At 41.0% G+C, this 21,654-nt stretch overlaps 1 protein-coding gene across 4 annotated transcripts in view; it reads right to left on the minus strand.

Annotated features, from left to right (window-relative positions):
* Positions 1-230: 230 nt before the first annotated feature.
* Positions 231-21,654, minus strand: part of RPS6KA6 (ribosomal protein S6 kinase A6) — a 59,286-nt gene continuing 37,862 nt past the window's right edge. For all 4 annotated transcript variants that reach the window (XM_060249395.1, XM_060249393.1, XM_060249396.1 and 1 more), the window contains 11 exons: positions 20,575-20,639; positions 18,374-18,476; positions 17,949-18,073; positions 16,530-16,655; positions 15,598-15,687; positions 14,261-14,419; positions 13,722-13,883; positions 13,271-13,347; positions 1,919-2,036; positions 822-962; positions 231-727 (listed from right to left, as the gene is read on the minus strand). In XM_060249395.1, coding sequence (XP_060105378.1) covers positions 602-727; positions 822-962; positions 1,919-2,036; positions 13,271-13,347; positions 13,722-13,883; positions 14,261-14,419; positions 15,598-15,687; positions 16,530-16,655; positions 17,949-18,073; positions 18,374-18,476; positions 20,575-20,639 — 1,292 coding nt within the window. In that variant the 3' untranslated portion in view covers positions 231-601. The remainder of the gene's footprint in view (positions 728-821; positions 963-1,918; positions 2,037-13,270; positions 13,348-13,721; positions 13,884-14,260; positions 14,420-15,597; positions 15,688-16,529; positions 16,656-17,948; positions 18,074-18,373; positions 18,477-20,574; positions 20,640-21,654) is intronic.

A 21,654-nucleotide genomic window follows, 5' to 3' on the forward strand; every position in this document is an offset into this window, starting at 1 on the left:
AAGCCCAGTCTGATCTAGACTCCCATATAAGCACTAACACATTTTGCACTGATGCATTCCTTTTTTATTAGCCTTGCCCTGTTCTAACAGTTGTTTAAATGAATGGCACCCATTGCTAAGCGATCGATTTACAAAACTAGAGCTTAAGATTTGTTGCTGGTTTTTACTACATTAGGGCCAGATGGCAAAAAAAAAACCCCACCCTAAACATCAGTTATTATTTTTTCCTCTCTCTTAAATTTACAGCTCAAGCATTGTTAATGGTCCCCTAAACCATTTCTTTAGGAATTGGGAAAAATATACAATATTAAAAACTATTAACATAATCCAGCGGATTTCTGAAAAGGACAGCATATAGAAATTCCTCATGATCTCTGCGATGCACCCTGATGTTTTGCTTTGATGAACCACCAACACTTCCTGTAGAACACGTTATGAATCCCCCCTGGACCTGTGTCCTTCCCCCCATCCCCTTTCAACAGAATTCAAGTAGTGTAGGAGAAACTTGTATATGCCTTTTAAATCACAGGCCAGGCAGATACTGAGCCACTTATTGGATTTTTTCCCCTTGTTCCACTTTGGCTAAGTGCTCCCAGTGGATCTATAAGTCTGTTGACATTAGCTTTTTCATGCTTCGCCGTTGAGCTAAGCTGGAAGCTGCGACAGGCTCTAACACAGGCTGAAATGTCTTGTGATTCAGTGCAGAATATGTGGCAGCCATGGCCCCCTGGAAAACAATGAAGTTCAGAGGTCATCAAATCCTCATCTACAGGAATCCAATCAAACTTTCACGGAGAATGAAAGACGGGTGCCAGTTTTACCTTTACTAGATGTGGTGCATCTTGCCTGTTCAGCTGATAGTGTGGCAACTGATCCCTACAGGTTATCCATGAATGCTTGAGAACTTGCTCTGCAGTGTATCGCTGATGTGGGTCTACGTGTAGCATGTGAGATAGCAAATCCTGTATTAAAATAAATTAACAAGGAACGACCAGTTAACAAGAAACAACAGGGTGATGAGCTTTTGAAGACTGAGATTGGAGCACAACAAATTATATTTGACTCTGCTGGGACTTAGTGAAATCCTACACAGGTTTTAATGCTAGCAGTAGCTGAGTAACCGTAAGCAACAGAAACAGTCAGCTGATTTAACCTCAGCCTGCAAAGGCTCAGCCACTGAGTTCAGAGGGAGTAGAATCTATGTGTTCAGAGGACTTTCAGAACTATCTCTACAGACAATGGCTAAAAATTGGCAGCGTAAAGAATTCTTAACAGTAGGTTCCGTATACAGTTAATCTGTACACTGTTTGCTTCACGTTTCTTTTATTATGTGCTTTTTGTTTGAGCACATGTACACATTGAAAATCCTATTGTGTACTCTGATTTCAAAAGAGAAAGCACAGTAAAAATCTCGTGCATTGGCTGCTACTACACCACAAGATAAACAAAGGTCAAGATAAATGTGATCACCAGGGCTTTTTTTTTTTTAGCAGGAATGCAGTTCCGGCTGGCTTTGTGTTGGGGGTGTGGCCTAATATGCAAATGAGTCCCTGCTGGGCTTTTTCTACAAAAAAAGCCCTGGTGATCACAATCAAGCCACAAAAGTAAAAACGTTAAGTACAAAATTCGAGTACCTGAAGTTAAGTACAAAATTCATGTACAATAGGAATTCTAAAACAATTGCTCTGGTCCACTTCTGTCAAAACCCTCTGCAGGCAAAATTTACAGAGTACCCAAGTCAGGTGTTAATTTTATTTTGAAAGCAACATTTGTATCACAAACAAGAAGGGCATAACAATTTTTTACACCAATTTGATGCCTATTTAACTTGTTGGTCTCCGCCAACACACATTGTCCTATTGCATTCACACATTTGCTTTTACACTCTTTTAAGGTAGAAAATGAAATATATTTACACCTTTGCTGCATCTGAAACTGTGTCCCAGTTGCCTCCGCTTAAAGAAAATTTTCCACTTCCTATTCGTAGCAAGATTTCCTCAGGGGTATCATTGGGGCCATTGGCAAAAGGAGTATACCTAGGTTTGAATACGAAAGAATGAATTACAGCAAGCAAATTCTTGAAGCAGCTATTAATAGGACTGAGCTAAAGCATGGAGGCTGCAGAGAGAAGGCACCTCAAGTTGCCTGTTCCATACTTAGTATTCAGATGTTGGCAGCAGAACTCCACAGTGAGACTCTTCAAACGCCAACAGACTGCAGTTGGGGCACCATTTTTTAGTTCCTGTGACCATAAAATTAAATAGCCAACCATATTTAGCTATGTAGAGAGATTACAGAGAGCAAATGAAGCTATTTCAGAGAGGGGACAATATGGAACCAGCTCACTCTGAATTAGTTTCCTCTACCTACAGTAATACTCTGTGGGTACCAGATGTATCAGATAAAGATAGTAAAGCTTTTCTATGCATATCTAGGTATTATGTTTGGAGACAGTAACCTATTCTGATTGGTAGCTTAAGTCCTTACTATCATCAAGGTTGCTGAAGTCAATTTTTCCTACCTTGTTCTACTTGAGCTGTAAGCTGTGCAACAACTCACCAATTTCAAATTTTAAAGCACTGTTGCTTTAAAACTACAAATAACTGGTACTGACAATACCTCCATTCATTACCATTTTTGTGATATAAGGCATAAATCAAGTGAAAGGTCCATTTTCCCTTACATTTTTACACAGTTTATAACATATGACGCTTTAGGTAATCGATTAAAAAAACCAGGTTTCTTACCTGTAACTGATGATCTTCGAGTGGTCATCTGTGCAGTCACACACATGGGTTATCCGCCAGGATCGAACCCGACCGCGGAGAATTCAAAGCAATCTTAGAGAGTTAATTTTGGCGCGCACTTCCTCTCATCATGGGGAGGAGGCATCCACAGGCTGATGAAGTGGCAACGGCTCTAGTGGAGTGAGCTCGTAAATGTTCAGGTATAGGCTGTTTAGCCAGTCGATAGCATAATGTAATAGCAGCCATTTTGAAAATCTCTGTGTTGAGATTTTATTGCCTTGGTTGTGGGTTGCATATGCTACAAAGAGTTTAGTGTCATTTCAAAGTGGATGTGTCCGCTCAATGTAAAAAGCAAGGGCCCTACGTGCGTCCAGGTTGTGTAGGGTCCGTTGACCAGTGTCGGCAGGGCATTGAAAAAAGGCAGGTAATGTAGACAGTCTTCCTAGATGAAATGGTGAGACTACCTTGGGTAGAAAAAAAGGGTGAGGCCGTAAAAAACTCTATCATGATGGAAAATAGTGTATGGAGGGTCTGCTCTGAAAGCGCATATGTCGCTGGCTCTTCTGCCAGAAGTAAGCGCTACCAACAAAGCTGTCTTCCAGGACAGAAGATGCATAGGAATGGATGCCATGGGCTCAAAGGGTGGCTTCATTAGTTGGCTCAGCACAAAAGACAAGCTCCAGGTGGGATGAAACTGACGGATTGGGGGATGAAAGTGAAGGATCCCTTTCAGGAAGACTTTAGTAGCATAGTGGGAGAAAACAGAGCACCCTTCAATGTGTGGATGGAATGCAGAGATAGCCGCTAAGTGGACCCTCAGAGAAGAGTACGACAGTCCTGAGTTAGAGAGGGACAGAGTTTAGGTCAGGATCTGAGCTATAGTGGAGAGTTCAGGTTTGAAGTTGCGTAGAACAGTGTAAGTCGAAAAATGTTTCCATTTTAAAGAATAAGATTTTCTGGTGGCAGGTTTTTTTGCGTTGAGTAGGACATGACAAACTTTCAGTGGTAAGTTCAGAAACTGATTTTCCAGACAGTCAAATCTTAGAAGTCCCGGATTGTGAGTGGTGAACCAGGGTTGACGGGGCCACCACGGTGTAATCAGGATGCAATTGATCTGATCTAGTTTTATTTTTTGCAATACTCTCATGATGAGAGGAATTGGTGGAAATAGATAATGCAGTGTCCCGGACCATTGATGGAGGAAGGCGTCCCCTGCAGATAGCGGGGATGGAGGACCCCGAGTGTAGAAATGCGGACACTGGGCGTTGTCTGGAGATGCAAAGACATCTATTTTCGGGACTCTGAAATTTTTGAAAACTGTACAGGTAACGACGGTTGAGAGCCCATTCGTGGTCATCGACTAGATGACGATTCAGCGTGTCCGCTTGAACATTTTGGACTCCTGGCAGATGCACCGCTGTCAGGAAAATGCCGTGAAAGATACTCCAGTGTCATAGGGATAGGGCTCGTTTGCACAATCGATTGATGTAGAAAACAGTGGCTACATTGTCGGAGGTGACCTGAATGTGATGACTGTGAAGAGATGGCAGAAAGGACCTCAGAGCTCTGTGGACCGCTAGGAGCTCTAGGCAATTGATGTGAAGGGATCTCTCGTAATCCATCCACTGTCCCTGAACTGTCAACGTTCCCAAGTGGGTTCCCCATCCCCACTTGGAGGCGTTGGTCGTGACAATCACAGATGGCGGTGTTCATATGAACGGCATTCCTGCCATCTCCACCATTCTAGAGATGAGATAATGTGGGATGGGACCGTAGAGTCATTTGGTGTTGCCGGTGTGGACAAAATGTCCAGATGAACCACAGTTGAAGAGGGAGCATATGAAGTCTTGCAAAACAGAGGACGGAGGTGGTGGCCGCCATGAGACCTAACATCCGTTGGAAGATGAAGGCTGTTTGGGTATGGTGCGGGATTATGGTACTGGCCAAGAAGAAGAAGAATTGCAGATTTATATCCCGCCCTTCTCCCTGAATCAGAGCGGCTTACAATCTCCTATGTCTTCTCCCCTCACAACAGACACCCTGTGAGGTGGGTGGGGCTGGAGAGGGCTCTCACAGCAGCTGCCCTTTCAAGGACAACCTCTGCCAGAGCTATGGCTGACCCAAGGCCATTCCAGCAGGTGCAAGTGGAGGAGTGGGGAATCAAACCTGGTTCTCCCAGATAAGAGTCCGCACACTTAACCACTACACCAAACTGGCTCTCTACACCAAACTGAATTGGATATGATGCACTCTGTCTGCTGGGAGGTAGGCCTTGTGTGATATATCGTTGACAGACGTGCCCCTATAAATTATATGTTCTGTGTGGGATTCAGGTTGGCTTTTGCAAGATTGGCCTGAAGACCTAGCACAGATAGGAGGAACAGAGTGGACGAAATGTCCTTCTGAAGTTGTTCCTTGGTTTGAGCTACTACCAGCCAATCATCTATATAAGGGTAAATGGAGATCCTTTGTTGCCAGAGTTTGGCTGCCACCACCGCCATACATTTCGTGAAGACTCTCAGTGCTGTCAAAAGACCGAAGGGGAGAGCACGGAACCGATAGTGTTGATCTCCGATAGCAAATCTGAGGAATCTTCTGTGATGGTGATTGATGGTGAGGCGGAAGTAGGCATCTTGTAGGTCTATCGACGCCATCCAGGCCTGCTCTGGAATCAGTGGTAGGATAGATTGCAGAGTAATCATGCAGAATTTTTTGTAGCGAATATGAGATTAAGTTTTTGAAGATCCAGTATAGGGCACTGCCCCCTGTCCCTCTTTGGAACCAGAAAATAGCGGGAGTAAAATCCCGTGTGATGGAACTGGTTCTATAGCTCCCTTGTCCAGCAAGGTGGCGATTTCTGTTTGTAGAGGAAGAGAAGGGTGTGTAGGTATGAACCTGTGGAGTTTCGGAGGTGAATCGAACTCTATGATGTAGCCCCTGTGGATGATCGCCAGGACCCATGAATCCGATGTTATGGATTCCCACATGGGGTATAATGGTCATAGTCTGGTGGTGTCTGAATAGTGTTGTAGCTGATTGATAGAAGAGATGAGTCAAAGAGACTGCTTTGGAGCCGGTGTTGTCTTTTTTGAGGTTTGTGGACGTGCTCTTTGCTAAAATAGTTGTTTTGCCGGAGGAGCCTTACGTTTCCAGAATTCAGCTTGTTGAGGAGATCGGAAACGTTTATAGTATGACGGTTTCCAGGTTCTCTGCCGATTGGGTTGGGATTGCTGTTGAGTAACTCCCAAACTTTTGGCCCTTTTCCTACTGTCATCAACAGTGGTTAGAATATCATCTGTGGTGGCATTAGAGACCCTGGCCGTCGACAAGTAAGTCTTCTATCTTGAATTTGATGCCCGGTTGCAGTGACGAGGACCTGAGCCAGGAATGACAGCGCAGAGCAATCGCTGTAGCCATAGTTCTAGACGAGCATGCCACAGCATGATGCACTGTATTAATTTGCTGCTTGCTGACATGAGAGAGCTCCTGAAGGATGTGCAAAGCCTGCTTCTGTGCTGCATCCGGTAGGGAGGGGACCAAGGTGGTAAGTTGGGAGGCCAGATTGAAAGTATATGCTGAAAAATAGGCCAAATATAATTGTGAATTTTGGAAGTAACAGTGGTAAGTGAGCAGATCTTTCTTCCTAAAGTGTTCAATTTCTTCCCTTCCTTTTCAGGTGGAACCGGGTGGCATGTTTGTTTGGATTTTGAAGACAAATGTACGAGCATGGAATTTGGTGCTGTATGATTAAAGAGAAATTTTGATTCAGGAGCATGAATTTTGTAGAGGGACTCAATTCGTTTAGATGTCGGTGGAACTGAAGCGGGCTTATCCCATGCCTCTTTCAAGGCTTCCAAATGGACTGGAAGCATCGGGAGAAAAGAGGCTGCCGGCAGGTCTGCATGTACTAAGTCGTGGACTACATCCGACACTCTAGGTGCATCAGTAGTCAGTTTAATATTAAGTGTATTTGCCATGTTGGATAGTAAATCTAAGTAAGATTTAGAACCCTCTGAGGATGAGAGGTCAGCAGGCTTGATGATGTCAGAGGCTGGTGAAGGTGGAGCTGAGGCTGTTGAATGGAAGGAATCCAATTGTTCAGCTTCAGATTCTTCCTGAGTTTCAATGGGCATATCAATGGGCTTGGTAGGTATTGATATCTGTTTGGTCATCAAGGAAGACTGTTTCATCTGTTGTTTAGGAAAGACCGAAGTCGATCTAGCTGGAGACAATGGTTTTGATACCATAGTGTAATGCTTAGGGCGTCGATAGGGACTTTCACGGGGTCGGCAAGAAACGTCCTCATGGTGCCGTAGACGATCCTCACGATAAGCGTGCTCTTGACGTGCAGGAAGATAAAGCACTTCACGGTACCGAGGGTCCTCACAGTGTCGAGGGTCTTCACGGTACCGATACCGATGTGAATCCAAGGAAGGTGACCTATAATATCATCGATACCTGCGAGGAGATGGTGATCTGGAACGCGATGGGCTATAATAGTAATAGCATTAACTGTGATGACTTGGAGATCGTTCGGCTTGGACTCGAGTGGATGGCTCTCTTGGTGTTGAAGGTTCTCTTAAGAGTGGAGATACGGGTGTCACTATCTGCTGTTTGCCAGGCGCCTGCTGTCTGCTAGGCATCGAAACTTCCCAAAAGGAGTGTGTGCCGAGAAAATTAGCATGCTGACTTCTGTGTGTGGATTCTGGAGATTCGGTGTCGAGGATATTCTCTGGCAATGACCCATGGAGTGATGGAGACCGAGAATGAATATGGACGACCTCGAGAGGTACGGCATTGATGGGCACTGAGACCTCTGATGAAGTCGGTGCCGTCTGTATTGAAGTCGAAATGCAGACAGTCGGGTGCGGTGCAGAAGTCATGGTGGGAGACTTCAAATTCAAGGACCTATGGCCTGTCTTCGATTTGGTTTTCGGTGATGTCGAAACAGAGGGATCTTTAGAAGTCTATTCTGAGCGATGTTTCTTTCTAGAATCGTCAGACTTCTTGAAATGTTTCCCAGACTTAAGCTTGCTGGGAACCGAGGCCACGGAAGCTGCCGGTCGAGCCACTTCCTTTTGAGTAGATAGGAAGGATGGCGAGATTTGGGATCCCAAAGTATGGGACATAGTAGGGTGCAGTGACGAATCCAACAGATGACTTCTGAGTCTAGCTGCGCGGTTTTTTCTTGCCTGCTTTCCGAATTGACTACAATGCAGGCAAGTGTCCGTACGATGGGCCTCACCCAGGCAGAAAAGGCATAAAGAATGTCCGTCTGCGGATGGGATTTTTGAGCTGCACCGAACACAAAGTGATTTTGTTGTCTTTCCCTTCCATCCGCCTGGGGGAGGAGGGCGGGAAAGGAAAGGGACAAAGAAGACAAAGGTAGAAAAAAGGGGTAGATTTTTTTTTTAACGATACCGGTGAGGTTAGAAGACGAAGACAAACGATGAGGAGAAATGCAGGTAAACAACGTGAAGATCGCAATGAAGAGAGGAGAATCAGCGAGGTAGGTGTATCACAGGTGGCGGTAAAGAAGAAACTTGGTGGGTGAAGCGCCTCCCTCTCATTCTAGGCATGCTCAGTAGATGCCTCCTCCCCAGGATGAGAGGAAGTGCGTGCCAAAATTAACGCTCTAAGATTGCTTTGAATTCTCCGAGGTCGGGTTCGATCCTGGCGGATAACCTATGTGTGGGACTGCACAGAGACCACGATGAAGATCTGTAGCTTGTTATTTGCTTTTCCAAAAACCCAGAGCATGAAGAAATCCATTTTGATATGCCAAAGGTAGGCACATGAGAACAGATTCATGTTTTTAAGTGATCGTATCCAATTTAACTAGATAATTGTGTTACTGCACAGAAATACCTTAGAGTTGTGTGAGTTCAGCAACTGCTCAATACATATTTTTTTCTTCAATGTGTTTTAAATTTTCAAACGTTACATTACCATTTCATAACTGTTTTAATGTTCATCATCACAGTACACATCTTCTGAGCCCTCAAGATCAAGTGAAAAGTCCATATTTTTTGTTTGATTACTAGCGATGGACACGAACTGAACCACACAGCAAAATTCATCACAAATTTTGCCCTGTTTGTGGTTCGTGAACTGAAGTTCATGATGGGTCTACCGTCTACTATCACAAACTTCCAAGAACTTTTAAAGCAGTTTGTGGATAAAGCAGAAAGGGACTGAGTCCCTTTAAACCCCTGCTTTCTGTTCCCCACAAAAGCTGGGGAAACAAGGAAATGGGAAGCTCCCGGCAGTTTTTCTGTACTTTCTTGTGCAGTCCCTTTAAACTTTAAAAGTCAGCCAAGGATTGGCTTGGGCGGTGGGAGTTGAGAGCTTCCTTCCGCCGCAGCTTGGCATTGGCTTCTCTTGCAGCCTGATTTAAACTGGGCTGCAAGAGAAGTCAGATAGCCGGCTCAAAGTTGACTCAGCCTTCCACCTTTCCAAGGTTGGTAAAATGAGTGCCCAGCTTGCTGGGGGTAAAGTTTTAGATGACTGGAAAAGGCAATAGCAAACCACCCTGTAAAAAGTCTGCCAAGAAAGCATTGTGATGTGATGTCACCCCAAGGGTTGGTAATAATTCAGTACTTGCACAGGGTCCACCCTTACCTTTTAAAAAATATCGTATACAAGAATTTGGTAATGGATTCTAGTATGCTGTAATCATCATAATCACCTTCTAATTCTAAGACTCAGAGAACTTTTGATTCTGGATGTCATTCCTTACTTGCAATGCAGCCAAGACTACATCATTAGTAAGTGCAGACATCAAACGAAGAAGCTTCTTTTTTGGAGCCTGGTTTTCTTTTGCACCTTCAGACACTAAGAGACTATAAGGATACAAATGCAGCTTAACATCAGGAAATAATGCGAGATTCCAAGAAACTCCTTTTGCAATGCACAATTAATGGTTTTTCTTGGTTGAAGCTCAATATTGACATATTTATTTTATTTTATTTATATCCCACCCTCCCCGCCGAAGCAAGCTCAGGGCGGCTCACTTCATGGTGTGATCAATCTGGAAGTCATATCATTTGAGGCCTATGGAACAGTTAATTCCTTATGAATGAAAAACGTTCTTTGTACGCTTCATTAACTGCTGCATCCTATAGAACAGGGGCGGCCAAACTTGCTTAACTTAAGAGCCACATACAATAATTGTCAGATGTTTGAGAGCTGTAAGAGAAGGAAGGACGGAAGGAGGGCAAATAGCTGGCAGAAGTGGAAAGAAAGCAACTTTAACTTTAAATGCATTCACCAAGCTGCCAGCTGGCTTGGCTTAGAGAAGTGAGTTAAAGATATAAATGCCTTCTCTAACATGGTCAGTGTGGTGGAGGCTTCGAGAGCCACACAAAATGTGTGAAAAAGCCACATGTGGTTCCCAAACCACAGTTTGGCCACCCCTCCTATAGAAGTTCCTCGTTACTTCTGTTACCATCATGGAAGGCTGAACTGTTGCAAGCAGCCTTCTCCTTTGTGTCAATGCAGTAACAAGACTAGTGTTAGTGAGCTTCTGCAGCTACAAGGTCTCTGCTGACAATGGCAATCATCCCTGTATCCAGTTTCTTAACGGCTGCACTTGTAATACTGACATCTGCATGTAGTTCACAACACTGAATGAGAGATTCTCTTGGGGTTTTTTTTGTCCTTTACGATGCTTGGATTTGTTTTTCCTCCTCACAGAAGATGCATTTAGCCTCATACACTATAGAAGAGTATAGTCTTTGTCCACAAGACTCTTTGTGAGCAGGGTCCTCTTTCCTAGATAGGAGTGTTGCTTTTGACTGAGATAGCATCCAAGCACTGCTTTCACTGTAAACAAACTGCGACACTTCCTATGGTACTGCAATGAAGGTATTTTTGTTTGTTGTTGTTCAGTCGCACAGTCGAGTCCGACTCTTTGAGACCCCATGGACAAAGTCACACCAGGTCCTCCTGTCTTCCACCATCCTCTGAAGTCTGCTCAAATTACCCTCTGCTAAATTTTCTGCAACCCTTAGAATTGTTTTATGGTTTCTATTGCGCCTTCATTAATATTTTCCACAACACATGGATTTGAGGGGGCACTAGTCTTGTATCTGATGCTTCATCACAGCAGTGAATAATACAGTCCATACAGCATCACATCTATGGCACCATGTTTTCTTTTCTTGGTGGGTCCATTTCACAGATATTTTTGTATTTAATTGGGGGGGGGGACTCAACTCTGGAACCAACTTCCTTCATTCCTCAAGCTCCTTCCCTTCTTTCTTTCCCTTACTGGCCTCCTCTCCCTACCATCATAGCAATCATGTTATTATAACTCCAAAGGGATGTATATAATATAAATCTAAACACAATGTCAAAAGAAACTACAACTGAAGCTATAACACAAGATTACTAACATACAGGGGCTTATGAAATAATGGTAGTGCAACATTTGTAAATAAAAACATATGCATAGTGAACAGTTGCTTAATTTACAAAACAGGAAGGTGTTTCTTTGAAGAAACACAGTTACTTATTACCCAGTCACATTGAATTAAAAGAACACAAAATGTGGATTCCTTCTCATGTGCCTAGCTATAGTATATCACAATTAATTTCTTTATGATATGGCTCTTTGGAAAGGTAAAAAAAAAGGTTATAATGGTCCAATATAATTTAGGTAACTATCGAGATTTATGTAAAGCATCTTATGCAGTAAACCATACAAAATGTGAAAAAAAATAGCTTTGTCCTTGATTTATACTTCCTATAAAAATGGTAAATAGAGGCATAGTTAGTATTAGTTATTTGTAGTGTAACATCATTTCAACAGTGCTATAAAATCTGAAATTGGTCAGCTGGTTCACATCTTACAGCTCATATTAGAAAAGGTAGGGAAAATTGGTTTTGGCCACCTCAATGACATTCTAAAAAACTTAAGCTATCAAAAGAACAGGTTATTATATCAAAACATAATACATACACATTTCAAAAAAACATAAAAGAAAATTTCCCATCTTACACGATACCAATATGCCAATATTTGGCTCTTTACCCACATAGTAGTATAACAAATTCAAACTGACTGTATGACTACATCTCTAATTCAAGAAGGGGCCAGTCCAGCATTTTCAGATAAAATAATTATGCCACAACTGCACTCATTATAGTGAAAAACTGAAGAAAGCCAATAAAAAAATATGAGTTTTCAGAAAGGCCTTTGAAAACATTTAGGGACCTTGAAAAAATTTAAACCATTTGTTTTCCCACAGACAAAATCACATTTTCAAACATTAGTGGGTCACAGCATGGATGTTACTCTAATTGCCATATTTGCTTAAGTGCTCTTTATTACTATTCTTCTAATCTGTGGAGAATGTCTCACATTCTACTCATTAGGCTGGCTCCTTAGGGTTGCTTTCATAAATGCAAGGGCTTCAAGCCCAACCCATTCACTCTCGGCCTACGCTGATCAGCCAGCAGCCCTGTTAAGGCACAGCTCGTCTCACATGCCATATATTTAAATTAGATTACTGTTTACTCTTACTTTTCCAAAACTTTTATATTATATCAACATTATCAGAGTCTTAGAAATGTTTGGTCAAAATCAAACCATACCTAGCACAGCAAAAATACAATTTTAGATGGGTGAAAAGATCAATAAAAGTTCTTTTTTTTCTACATTTAATGCTTGGTTTTCTCTTCTACAAGTACCTTGTCTGGTCATTAAAAAAAAGGTAGTCCACTGTGCAAGCACCAGTTGTTACCAACTCTGGGGTGACATTGCTTTCACGTTTCCATGGCAGACTTTTTTACGGGATGGTTTGCCATTGCCTTTCCCAGTCATCTACACTTTCCCCCCAGCAAGCTGGGTATTCATTTTATCGATCTCAGTAGGATGGAAGGCTGAGTCGACCTGGAGCCGGCTACCTGAACCCAGCTTCCGCCGAGATCGAACTCAGGTCATGAGCAGAGCTTAGAACTGCAGTACTGCAGCTTTGCCACTCTGCGCCAAGGGGATCTTTGCCTGGTCATAGTGAATCTTAAATAAGTTTGCCAACAGGGCAGCAAACATTTTATATGCATTGAGCAAAGAGCTATCCTTCTGTCTTCCTCCCTTTTTGTGCATACCAAAGCCAGTAGCCACTATGCTTGTTGATGTACAACCAACAGCACCCCACCACCAGCACAGAAAGAACGGTAGCAGGGATCCAAAATGTTTGCATTAGATTGCAAGTTCATTGTTTCTAAACAACCACCATGCCACCTGCCAATTTTCAAAAGCTGTGAGTCAGACAGCAGAGCCCTTATTAGAAGGAAAAAAGGGTCTAAAAGCTAGTATAAGTTCACCGAAGTAGTTTAGCGGTTCTCTGGATTTTGGCCAGTAGTAAGGATGTTGGTACAGTATCTTCTAAGTACAAGACTAATGATCTTAGAATCTGGCTGTCAAAATTCATATGACACACCAGTCACCATATTAAAGCTATGAAAGTGAGGAATGTTCATGTTCATATCTGCTATAACCGATAACAAATGCTTCTTACCCAGCCAACATTGTATAAAGGAGGACACCCAAACTCCATATATCGCAAGCAGCATCATATCCCTGTCTCATGAGAACCTAACAAACAGATAGGAACACAGCATTATATCAGTGCACAGAGCTAACTAGAAGTGAGTTGGAAGAAAATATTTAAATATAGCAGCTACCTTTTCTGAAACTTCTACCTACTCGTACAGACATTAGAAAAAATCATATAGAAATCCAGGTTTGTACAGTTGCTTAAAAATACTCAATGCAGTACATTTCAATTGCTGCATTTCACATTTCAGCTGCCTTATCAGGAAAAGGTCTCTACAAATATGGTAATGTAGAATGAACAGAGAACGTAACATGACAGAGAATGTCAACTTTTATTTAAGATTATATGAGGCAAATATATCTCAACCAACTGTAAATGTCAAAAGAGATATGTGCAAAAAATTTCCACATACCTCTGGTGCTACAAAGTTGGCAGTGTAGCAAGGTGTTAAGAGAAGCCCATTCTCCCCCCGAAGTTGTTTGGCAAAACCAAAATCACAAATTCTGATAGAGTCAGCATTATTAGAGTCATCCATATACAAGATATTACTGGGCTTAAGGTCTCGATGCACTACCTTTAAAAAACAAACAAACAAACACATCAGTAAGCACTTCAGACACAGGAGTATTACAATTAACATAACACAACAGGCACCTGCCTAATATAAGTGACCAACACTGTTATCCTATGCAAAGTTACTCCAATCTATGCCCACTAAAATCTTCATGTACAGGGCTGCATAGTAATTTCTGACTTTACATCTGTCTAACCAACCAATCCAGTATCTTGCTAATCGTCAGCTACTGCAATAAGAAGTACATGGTTCTAAGTTGACAGTGGTGTTGGTTACTCCCCAAAAGTTAATACTATACTTTTCAAGATGGTACATGGACAAGAACTTGTTACAATTATTATACAGCATTCAAAGTTATCACTGTATTCATAACTTACTCCTTGACAGTGAAGATAGTCAACTGTTTTGGTGATAGTGTACAACACAGCACTTGCTTCCCGTTCACAGAAATACTTTTGTCTGAGAATACGATCAAGCAGCTCACCTCCCTTCATCAGTTCAGTGACAAGGTAGATATATTTACCATCATCATACACCTGCAGATGATTAACAAAAAGCTGAATAACACATATTCCTAAGGTACTGAAAGCACAAGTAATAAACATATATCACTTAACCCATCAAAACACAGAACACATACCAACAAGGACCACAGAATTACCTCAGAATTCTCAAATTTAGGAACACATGTATACTGAATCTAACCCACTGCGCTAACTGCATGTAATGCTCAACCTCAGCTTCTCAGAATAAGAAGTGGAGACACATTAGAATGTGGAAGGGGCAGTGAAGATGTGCACAATCCAGTGGCCTGCACTCCAAATTAGACCTTAGGCTGGTAATCTACACTTCATACTTATTGCTTGCTTTATGGCACAGAACAGGATAAATGAGAAAACAAGGGATTTATTCCTGATTACCACCAAATTCAAATGGATTCAACTGCATATTTATCATGTTCTAAGCAACTCTTTCATCAGCATGTACAAGTTCATGGATATGCATATCTCAATTAGCGGTAGGCACTGAGTGCATACCCACCAGATAATGAAGATGAGGCTGTTTTTCAGAGTTGTGTTATTGGCACCTGATGACATCTAATACATATGGGTGTGGATGGTAATACAGGCTCCCAAACAAAGGGGGGGGGGGGGAGAAAGGTCATACGTACACACTCAAAGCCAGCATTTTCTCATCCTGATGGAATACATGTTCTCGCTGAAACGTTTCTCATTCACGTTCCTTGTTCTCATTCAAAGCTTATATAATAATTTCAGAGCAAAACTTTACTAACCTCAAGTGTGTAACCACTAAATAAGGTGTATAGACTCTACTCTTATGCACACATACACATTTTAGGGCCCCTAACCCTTAACCCGGATAAATGTGTATGTGGCTGCCTATCTTTTTTTTTAACTGATGAAAATTTCAATGCACAAGCACTCAAAGTGAATGAAAGAAACCACAGTCTAGCCAGTGCATCCACTATTCTGAGTACTTTGGTTCATGTATCTTATATAAATTTGGAATCTACTTAATACTGCTATAGAAATACTCTATAACTGTAAAGAAGTTATTGAGAATTTCAATAAAGAATACTGTCAATTGTTACAAGAAGGCTTCTTCTCTACATTCTAATGGTGAGCTAGAGGGCATTACTTGTAGCAGTGCTTAATACTGGTTTCTGAAACACAATATAAATCATAATACGTACATCTTTTAAAGTAATAATATTGGGGTGCTGTCCATAGCGCATCAAAATCTCAATTTCTTCAGAGGGATCTCTCTTACTTTTATCAATGATCTAGAAAATTCAAATGGCATATATTATTACACACCATTAATCATTTTATTTACTGTATTTTGTTAAACATTTAGTCAAATGAAATCTTACTTTGTAACAGACGGCAGCCCTCTGTAGAACAACCAGCAGGCAGGCACCCAGAACCGAATCATAGTTTTAATGACAAAGCCAAGTAACTGCTGCAGAAAAACTGCACAGAACTGACTACATCAGCTGACAGCCATTAATTTATATTTAACTGCAACAATTACATGTCACAATAATCCACGTAGGACACTACAACACAGTGAGGGTCTACAATCTGACTGCCACTCTGCTCATGCAGATCCTGGCAAGATTGAAGAGCCATAAAATACAGAACAATATTGGCCTCTTATTGATTTCAATTTATAATAAGCATTATACTCAAAGGCTCAAGTAGGCCCTAAAAGATATTTTCAAGTAGCGGTGTTTGCCTGCAGTTTACAGGACACAAAGAATGAGTATTATGGCACTTTAGAGACTTACTCTAACTCCAACAAGGTATACCAGTGTTTGTAGTTCTACTTTCTCAGGTACATGAACAAGCACACACACCAATTGCAATGTCTGCAGTTCATCAACTTTATCAGCAGGTGGTTTTAGGAGGATGGGAACCCATTTTTAAGTTTTAGATCTAATTTTTATAAATTTGCTAGTTCTTGTAATGAGGCTTCATATAAGTTCTTGTAATGAGGCTACATATCAGGTAGTCAAGTATTGCTAAGGAAATAATTCCAAGAACTTTAAAACACTGGTTGGTAAATTCCACAAGGCTCACAAAAAATAGTTATCAGATCCATAGTAAGCAGTTCCATAAATACCTTCACAGCAAACTCCATATTTGAAGCTATGTGGATACATCGCTTGCACACAGAGTAGGACCCAACACCAATGTCCTCTTTAAGCTCATATGCATCTGTGAATAGTGCACTGTTTCCATGAAGTTGCTAAAAGCAAACATAAGCTGTCATGTAATGTTTCCAAAAAACCTGGAATAAGATAAAGTTAACCACAGAAAATGTAACTTAAGTCCCACCTATTCCTTCTATTAATGAATTAGAAGCTAAGCTAACGGACAAAGAAGAAAGACAACATAATGCTAGGGTCATTCCAAATTGTCCACCTTTTATAACTTCTAGGGAAAATAAGGCACATTCATCTTCTGATGAACCATCTATTCAGTTTCTTCTGACAATGTATTTATGTACTGGATACTCCTCATTTTGGAATTCATTCAGGTTGGGTTTTTTTCTCTTTTCGCTTTTTACATTTGAAAGTAAAGGTTCCCCAATGTACTTTGAACGTATTAATTAGCTGCTTCTGCAGTGTATCTGAAGGAGGAGAATGGAAACCACAGGAACAGCCAACCCACACAGTGCTGGAAGCTGCTCTCTCCTCCATTTTATCTTCAAAACAAATATCCCAGAGCAGTGGGTTAGCCAAGAGAGAGAAAGAGTTACTGGCCCAAGATGTTCCAGCAAGCAGAATGAGGATTCAGACTCGATTGTGTCCCAAATACTAGTTGAACATTCAAAGCACTATGCCGTACCATGCTGCCATAACTACATCCAACTCATGATGAGGGGCAATGCTACCCAACAAACTATTGTTTGTGAATTGATGTAATACCCATGAGACCCAAACAAACTACAGTTAGTACACATTGTGGTTTCCAACTAACTACTACGGAGATAGATCAAGATGGGTAGCTGTGTTAGGTTGTCAAGAGCAAGAGTCCAACAGCACCTTAAAGATTAACAAAATCTGTGGCAGGGTACAAGCTTTCATGAGTCACTGCTCACTTCAGTTTGTTTAGGACATGTACATTTGAATGTCACAACCAGAGTACAATCAAATCATGATTCACAAATTACAGTTCACGGCCACATCTGAATGCAGACCAATATCACAGCATTTTGATAGTTTGTCTGAATATGTACAGCACCTGCACCACACAGTTCTTCAAATTTTTACAAATGGCAAAAAGGTGTGCACATGCTCTAAATCCTCAGCAGGGTGGATATGTGAACTGGCCCTTAGAATTTAAAGACCACAGTCCGATAAGTCTGTATTTCCAGTTTCTCTTTGCTTCCCACAGGGCATCAATATTTGCCAAGAGTGACAGATGCACATTTACTTAACACGCACTTAGAGCAAATCAAATGTCACTGCATAAGTTGACTTTTTTATTTCAGTAGATATAAAGTTACGCAGAACTAAAAATGTGAATATATCTTTACCTGTACTATTGGCAATATGTTGTTGAGGGGGGAGATTTTGTGGTCTTCTATGGCAGCAGCTGCAACAAAGCTAAAGCCTTTGAAGAGCTGATGTGCATTAGCACTAGGTGGAACTCCTGGAGAATCTGGTGGTTAAATTCAAATTGTTAGGCAATCAATATTATATTTCTAGGATACTACAGTTCACATATCAACAAGGTAACAGAAAAAATTTCACAGAGATAAATATCAGGCAGAAGGAAAACCACAAACATCTTTAAAAAGGGAGGAAATTACACATGATATATTATAACTATTCTTTAGCAGATTTGACATGTTCCAGTTCATAACAGATTTTGCCACATTACAAAGTTATGATATAAATTCAGAAGGGAAGGGGAAGAGAAGAATTCTAGATCAAGGTCTTCTAGAATTTTTTTTTTTACCTTTTGGTGTTTTTGCTGTGAATTCTGGATCAAAACAAAACGTGTCTTCAGGTTTCCCAGAAGCAGGCTTAAATGGGGGCTGAATCTCTCTCCTGTATAATTTCTGAAATTGATATAATACCCATGAAGTATTATTTTTCTCAGGCAACTACAGACTGTTGTGACTATAAGGGTTTCCAAGGCCTGATCTCATCGCAAACATATTTAATTGCAGCCTAGATTTTAGTTTGTATTAGTAGGTTTGATGCATTATTTTCCTCACTTTGACCTTTTAAAAAATATTTCTCTTTTAAATCCTTGTAAAGCTATCAACCTTGTAAAGCATCATCAATGTATCTAATTCTCAATACAACAAAACCCACTTAAATCCAGAGACTTGAACTATGAATAAACAAAGACAGCTATTTCTACATCCCTGAAAAAAGATACAAGTTGTAGAAAGATCAGAAATCTTTTAAAATAAATGTATTGAGGAGGTTAAAAGACCCAAATAACAGAAGCAGCATTTAAACTTTAAGGAACCCTTAGTGACCATTTGGGCTATGGCTAGGCCCCAGTAACATTACTGCCAGCATTCAAGTCTTGGTTTCTGTCAGAAAAGGGCAGGAGAAAGAACCAGGACCTTTTCCAAGGCTATTTTGGCCTTTGAGGGAGGACTCATTGGGACCAGACCAGCCAGCAACTATCAGGTGAATGGCTACCACCCAACTTGTGTTACTGTGTGGCAAACCCAGGACCTGCTGCTTCCTATTGTTCAACAGCAGCCAACTTATGAAAGCCAGTACGCAGCAGTGGTTAGAGTTTCAGACTAGGATCTGAGAGACCCCAGTTCAAATTATCACTCTGTCATGGAAGCGCACTAGATGGACTTTTGGCCAGTCACACAGCCTCAGCCTAACCTTCCTCACAGGGTTACTGTGAGAAATATGTGAGCTGCTTTGGATCTCCATTGTGGAGAAAGCTGGGGTAAAATTAAATAATTAATATAACTGAAGACAACGAGAAGAGATAAAAGAGATTAGTGGGCAAGTAGGAAAGAAACAAGGAAGCAGGGAAAGTTGAGGGTATAGGGGTGTCAGGAAAACTGAAAGAGGAAATAGTGTGGAGAAGGGGATACGCGGAGGGGGGAAATTCCCCCCATAAGCCCTTATAGGTTTCCTGCCATGCAACTGGGCCTCGCAAGACACCCAGCACTGTGTGATTCAGCCACAGTTTCTAGGTAGAGGCTGCTAGGAGAGAAGGAGGGAAAGGGAGATAAAGGTAGGCTGAAAAGGAGAGAAGGAAACAGGAAAGAGGGAGATGCTATAGGGACTGTTATGGAAAGGAATAATGGGGGAAATAAAAATGTGGTTCCCCTGCTAAGTCCTTGCAGGCTCTCTATTCGTTTTATCTAATTCTGAACATGGCCAAAAAATCAAGTGAAAAATCCACAAAGTAAGGCAACATTCAGATAGGGCTGATTTATCTCTCAAGTCCTAGAACAAGGGAAAAAGCCAAACTGAAACATTTTGGGAGTGGGAAGAAGATGACATCAGGCTAGCAGCAGCTGCCTCTTATGCTCCTGACCTTTTGTTTTATTTCATTTATTTTAGTTTATTTTTAACTCATGATCATTGCTATTTGAAGAACAGAGATTATATTACTACTACCTGGATTCCTATGAACAAATGCCTAATAAAGGCTTCAGTATCACATATTAGGAAGGGTTTGCTTCCCTGAAAACTAAAGTTTGAGTCCAGTGGCATCTTTAAGACCAATAAAGTTTTTTTCAAGGTGTAAAAGCTTTCATATTCATGCACATTTCTTCAGATACAACTTTCTTCAACTTTATTGGTCTTAAAGGTGCCACTGGGCTCAAATTTTGTTCTGCTGCTTCAGATCAACACAGCTACCCATATGAGTCTTTCCTGAAGACTGCTTGTCTGCTTCTGAGGTGCTACCGTTTATCATCTGCGTAACTATCATCATGAGATCCAAAAAATACTGCAGGTGTTTACTGTGAACCATCTCTAAGTGAAGGAAAACATCTTCTGTTCACCTTAAACTATAATACATCTCCCTTAATTTTTTCCTTCTTTAATCCAAAATGACAGGTTATGCTTACTTACAAATATTCAGTATATTTCCCCTTTCTACTCAGTTCTAAGAACAGAAGATCATTAGAACAACAATGCTTTACTAGACATCTTTAATGCACTCACATTCCAGTCAATGGTAGAAAAAAAGGGATGCCTCTTAATTTCTTCAACCCCATCAGGACCAGCTCCTGTAAATACCGAAAATACAAAATATGAAACTACTTGCTGCAAATCAAATATGAATGTAAAGAAATAATCATTTAAGATCAGAATCAAGGACACTTTCTCTAACTTTGGCACAAAATTCATCCATATGGGGAATATATGGGGAATATGCACAATATAGTACATAAGCTGAGAGGAAAATACATGATCGGTATTTATACAGACAACAGATTTGTTCTATATCCTCAGACTCATTCTCTCAGCTCTACCTATAGCATTTAAAATGACAATGAGTTGGATCCAACAAACAGAGCAGAGAGAAAAGAACTGCTAATGCTGTCTTATGCATAATTGCACAAGAGTTCACCCTACATTATAAAAGATCTCATAGTCACTTTCAAGCTTTCACTTGCTCAAAAGGTCCCTCTGTGGAACAAACTGCATGGCATCTTTGGATTTAAATTCCTTTTTTCTCAAGCAAAGCTGTAACTAAACCATACTTCTGTGAATGGAAGATGCCTTCCACATACAGAAGAGCACATATGAATCCAATGAAATAAAAACTCCAAATTAGGCCTATGCATGTTTTTGTACCCTCTTATGTACCAGGCCTGTTTTACAAGGTGAACTAAAATGAAACAAAGCGAAATGGATGCTGTGAATCCATGTGCTGTGGATGCTTTTATCTCTCTCCCTCACCACTACAAATCAAACTGGTCATCCTAATCAGAAGCCCAGCACCATTTATCTTTCCACATGTTGCTCAACTTTTGCACTACATGCTATTTCAGTACTTTGTATAATAGATCAGAAATGAAGAAATCTGAAAGGATTTCATGAAACTCTTAACTGTCAACTCAGTCACATGAACTGCATGAGCTACATTATTGAATGGTGGCCAGTTACGATGAAACAGACTGTTTCATCATAAGTTGAAAACAACTAGTTGCTTGAAGGGAAGTTCAGTACACTGCAATTCCAGAATAACCAGTTTATTTGCTATACTCAGTTAAACACAGGTGAATTTATATCCTTGCC

The sequence above is a fragment of the Heteronotia binoei genome, chromosome 11 (genome assembly GCF_032191835.1).
Source record: "Heteronotia binoei isolate CCM8104 ecotype False Entrance Well chromosome 11, APGP_CSIRO_Hbin_v1, whole genome shotgun sequence".
Lineage (NCBI taxonomy): Eukaryota > Metazoa > Chordata > Lepidosauria > Squamata > Gekkonidae > Heteronotia > Heteronotia binoei.